The sequence below is a fragment of the Nannospalax galili genome, unplaced genomic scaffold (genome assembly GCF_000622305.1).
Source record: "Nannospalax galili isolate Female #2095 unplaced genomic scaffold, S.galili_v1.0 scaffold1830, whole genome shotgun sequence".
Lineage (NCBI taxonomy): Eukaryota > Metazoa > Chordata > Mammalia > Rodentia > Spalacidae > Nannospalax > Nannospalax galili.
This window is the reverse complement of record NW_008328092.1, coordinates 312,452-317,001: the sequence shown is the minus strand read 5'-3', so window position 1 is coordinate 317,001 and position 4,550 is coordinate 312,452. Positions and strand designations below refer to the sequence as shown.

Genomic DNA, 4,550 nt, shown 5'->3' with positions numbered 1-4,550 from the left:
TTTTCAGCTCAAGAGCTTGAGCAGGGCCCGCGGGTGGGCGGCTTCGGCCGTGGCGTGGTGGTTTTCAGACCATCGGGTGGTTTCTAGGCTCCCGCGCTCGGGGTCCCAATTCCAAGAGGCCGCTGAGCTCCTTACTCCACACCGTCCCGTCCCGGTCCGGGTCCTTGAGCGTTTCTTCTACAATAATTTCTTAATCCACCGTTAAGTATTTCTCTCCGAGTTTTAAATCTCTATTTGTTTCTGTTTTGCATCTCTGAGTGACTTTCCCTGAGCCGTTCTGTTTGCCTGGTTAGAAAACAAAGCTCAACTGTACTTTTCAAGTTTTAAGTGTGGTATTTGGTTTTCTTTTAAACCCAGAGAACTATAGTTACAGATTGATTTTTTTAATTAAACTGTTAGATTTTAAAGTAAATCTAACAGCTTTAACTGTGTGCTTTTTGAGAGAACTGATTCATTAGGTGCATTTCTCTGGAATTTAAAACACCTACATGCAGGATTATTCTTGGAGAGAGTCTAAAAAGTCAATCCAAAATGGCGCATTTCTCTGAGATTTTTCTTAAAATGTATTCACATCAGTGTTATTTTGTGAATTCAAATTATTCAGTTATAATGTTGTGTTTCTCTTGGATTTGAAGATTATCTCTGCCAGAGCGTTATTGTGAAGTTTAAAATTAATCTGCAATGATACATGGATTTTTTTTTTAACGCAGAGAGAACTGCCTATCTGACTGGAGTTTATACAGGTCTGGCTTATGTGTTTAGTTTAGGGGTGTGTTTGCACGGAGGTTTCTGACTTCTTAATTTACATTTGCTCTGGTTCAATCTGCCTATTTTTGAGGGTTTGGGAACTTTTCTGCTTTTAGGTAGAGAGCCCTGAACTTTTCTAGGCTTCTGTTTAGTCTTAAACTTCCTCTTTACGTTTTAATGTTTCTGACTGCATGTATCTTGTGAAGCTTTAAAGAGGCAGAGAGGCAGGAGTCACCTAAACAGAATATGTCTGTCGAGGCTGTTGTTGGAAGGGTTTTCTTTACCTTGAGACCCAAGGCCTGTAAGTAAGGCCGGGAACCAGCTCAGTCGGTTCTAACATAGTCCTGGCAAGAGCAAAGTTTCAGGCCACCACCTAGCTCTAGCCCTATAAATCTGCTAGCTTAAACTGGAAAGAGCTGATCCTAGTTTAGAAAAGCAGAAATGCCCCCCTCAGATTTAGACCCCCGAAAGCCCGCAAAAACAGCATGCATTTCCTAGTGACAGCAGCAGCAGGGCCGCAGCCAGCCGGGACTGCAGGAGCAGGCCCCGCCTAGCCCGGAGCCCAGGCAGCGGCTCGGGCTTCAGGGCCCTTCTCAGTGACACAGCAGACCGGAGGTGCCTACCGACAACCAGCCCCCCAGCTGGGCGCTTCCTAAGGGGGACAATTCCCAGGGCCCCTGACGGGAGGGAGGGCAGCCGCCACTGACTGCAGGCGTTTCGGTGGAGCCGGGATCGGGTGCAACCGAGCATAAGCCTGGAGGTGACTCGCGCCCATTCCTGCCTGCTGCAGACAAGGAGCGCGGCGGGGAGTCCAAGGGACCCGAGGACACTGGCGCGGGCGGCGCGGGCTGTGGCGGCGGGGAGGACCCAGCCAAGAAGAAGAAGCAGCGGCGGCAACGCACGCACTTCACGAGCCAGCAGTTGCAAGAGCTGGAGGCCACGTTCCAAAGGAACCGCTACCCAGACATGAGTATGAGAGAGGAGATCGCAGTGTGGACCAACCTCACTGAGCCGCGCGTGCGGGTGAGCAAAACACGCGTGCAGAGGGCTACAGCTGGCCACCTCTGCCGCAGCTCTCAGGAGTTCAGACTTAACTCTCCCACGTCGCATTGGAGACCCCAGTTTAGGCCCCAACCACCCGCGGCGGGCGGTTCGTCCCCTTTTCACCAGATGCACTCTATCCAAGCCCCAGTCCTATCCCAAGGGAACTCGTTCAGGTCCTGGAGTTAACAGGACTCACCCAGGCCCAGAGATTGGGCAGAGGATTGATTCCCTGCCTCTGGGGACCTCGGGAACTGTGAAACTTCACCACCAGGAAAACGAAAGGGAAAGGCAGGTTCTGCCTGACCTCCTCAGAGAGGCCGAAAGGTACCTGGGTTGGGGGGTGGGGGGGACTCAAACTTCATGGAGCCGTGGAGGTGGTCTCATTCTGAGCTTACATTCTCCAAAATTTCAGAATATTCTCCATTTCCCTGGGCAGTCAGGATCCTTTGCCTAATATCCCTTTCCACTGTAAATGTGGGGTCAGGTAGGGTAGAGGGGACTCTGGCAGCTAGTGGCCCTCACTATCCCTTTCAGGATGTAAAGCCCCAAGACCATACTGTATTCAGGCATCTTTCAGAGTCTGATTCCCAGCGGATGCAATATTTTCCTGCCTGAGTAGCAAAAGAATCATTTCTTCCCTGGGTGGGCAAAAAATTTAATCAGACAGTGGAAGCACTTCTCAAGCCAGACCAAAGTCCCACCTGACCTACATACTCTCCACCATAAGTCCAGCGTTCAGGCCTCTCCAGTGAGGTTGGCCTGACCCAGTGGGCCTCAGGATGAAGACTCAATACTCAGTAATTCTGAACTCACTAATCCTGCCCAGGTTTATGGCAGTAGGGGTGGGGTGGGGGTGGGTAGGTAGAATCAGAGCCTGGAGAAAGCAGAGGTACAAGGAGCTGGAGACAGGAACCCTGGGCTGGAGAAGGGTCTAGGAGGGCAGAGGGGTAGTGATAGGCAGATAGGGGTTGTTTCCCCAGACGATTTGGCTGGGGAGGGGAGTGGCTCTTACCAAACTTTTTGGGAGAAAACAGGTGGAGATTTGAGAAAAGCTAGTAAGCTAAAGGAAATTAAATATTTGCAGAGAAATGTATTTGGCATACATTTAAGCAGTAGGAAAGAAATTAAATATTTAAGGGCCTAGCAAAAGGACAGAGTATTTAGAAAAAGAAAGGATCAACTGTTTAAGAGAAACAGTGAAGATCAGATACTTGAAAAGAAGGGCTGCACTATTTGGAAAAGAATCAAAAGGATAAAAGTGAGGGTTGTGGATAAAGAAGAAAATAGACTGGTATTTAGATGTGGGAAGACGTGGACAAAAATTACATGTAGACACAAGTGAAATTATTAGATATTGCAAATAGAAAACAAACGATTTTAACAATGGAAATAGATTGAAAACTTGGAGTCAGAGTCATTTTTGGAAAAGATAAAAATACCTTTTGCCCACTAAAGGAGAAGAAAAAAAAGTGAAATCTTTAGAAGAGCGATGAGGTCCCGTTCGAGGGAGAAAGCAGAAAGGTCACAGGTTAAGAGAGGAAGAAAGAAAACGAATATTTGTTCCAACAAAAGAGAATCCGCATCAGGAAAAGAAAGTGGATTTAATTTGAGGACGGGGATAAAGACTGGGGAGAAGGGGGAGGGCGGCTTGCTAGCATTTTCCGGAGAAAGGAAAGGAACCTATACCGAAAGAAGTCAGGAAATACGGGTCAGGTCGAACGGAAGGAGCCGCAGAGGCTCAGGTGGCTCAGAGGCGGGGGTGAGCGGCCTTCCCGGCTACCTCAGCCCTGACATTTCTCCCTCCGGTTCCCCAGGTCTGGTTCAAGAACCGGCGAGCCAAGTGGCGGAAGCGCGAGCGGAACCAGCAGCTGGACCTGTGCAAAGGCGGCTACGTGCCGCAATTCAGCGGCTTGGTGCAGCCCTACGAAGATGTGTACGCAGCCGGCTACTCCTACAACAACTGGGCTGCCAAGAGCTTGGCACCGGCGCCCCTGTCCACCAAGAGCTTCACCTTCTTCAACTCCATGAGCCCGCTGTCCTCGCAGTCCATGTTCTCGGCCCCCAGCTCCATCTCTTCCATGACCATGCCGTCCAGCATGGGCCCGGGCGCCGTGCCCGGTATGCCCAACTCGGGCCTCAACAACATCAACAACCTCACCGGCTCCTCGCTTAACTCCGCCATGTCTCCGGGCGCCTGCCCTTACGGCACACCCGCCTCGCCCTACAGCGTCTACCGGGACACGTGCAACTCGAGCCTAGCCAGCCTGCGGCTCAAGTCGAAGCAGCACTCATCGTTCGGCTACGGCGGCCTGCAGGGTCCGGCCTCGGGCCTCAATGCCTGCCAGTACAACAGCTGACCGCCCAGTCCGGCCCCCGGCCGCCGGCCGGCAAGGCGCAGCGCGAGCCGGCGTGGAGCACGCGGGGCGCTCACAGCACCGCAGACCTCGCCTCTGCGCAGCCCCTTCCTCCCCACCCCACCTCCAGGTTGGTTTTGTGTTTGCTTTTCCGGACCCCACTCTGTCCTCAAAGAATAAAAAACGAAAGGAAAAAAAGGCCAAGGGGTGGGCGGGAAAGGAAGCCAAAAGACGTCGGAGAAAAATCTGCGGGGAAAAATAATGGATGAGTTGCAATTTCCCTTGAGGTGGCGCAGGTGGTGTGTTCGGCCTCACGGGCCCCAGGTGCCCACTCCACGGACTGGACGCGGCGGGGGACGCCAGCGCCGAGGCGGTGGGGAAAAGATGCCCTGGTCGCCCGCGCCC

General features: G+C 51.9%; 1 protein-coding gene across 1 annotated transcript in view; it reads left to right on the top strand.

Moving 5' to 3' along the window:
• Positions 1-4,316, top strand: part of Pitx1 (paired like homeodomain 1) — a 6,174-nt gene extending 1,858 nt beyond the window's left edge. The window contains exons 3-4 of the mRNA XM_008848064.1: positions 1,538-1,770; positions 3,606-4,316. Of these exons, the coding sequence (XP_008846286.1) occupies positions 1,538-1,770; positions 3,606-4,148 (776 nt within the window). The 3' untranslated portion in view covers positions 4,149-4,316. The remainder of the gene's footprint in view (positions 1-1,537; positions 1,771-3,605) is intronic.
• The last annotated feature ends 234 nt before the right edge of the window (positions 4,317-4,550 follow it).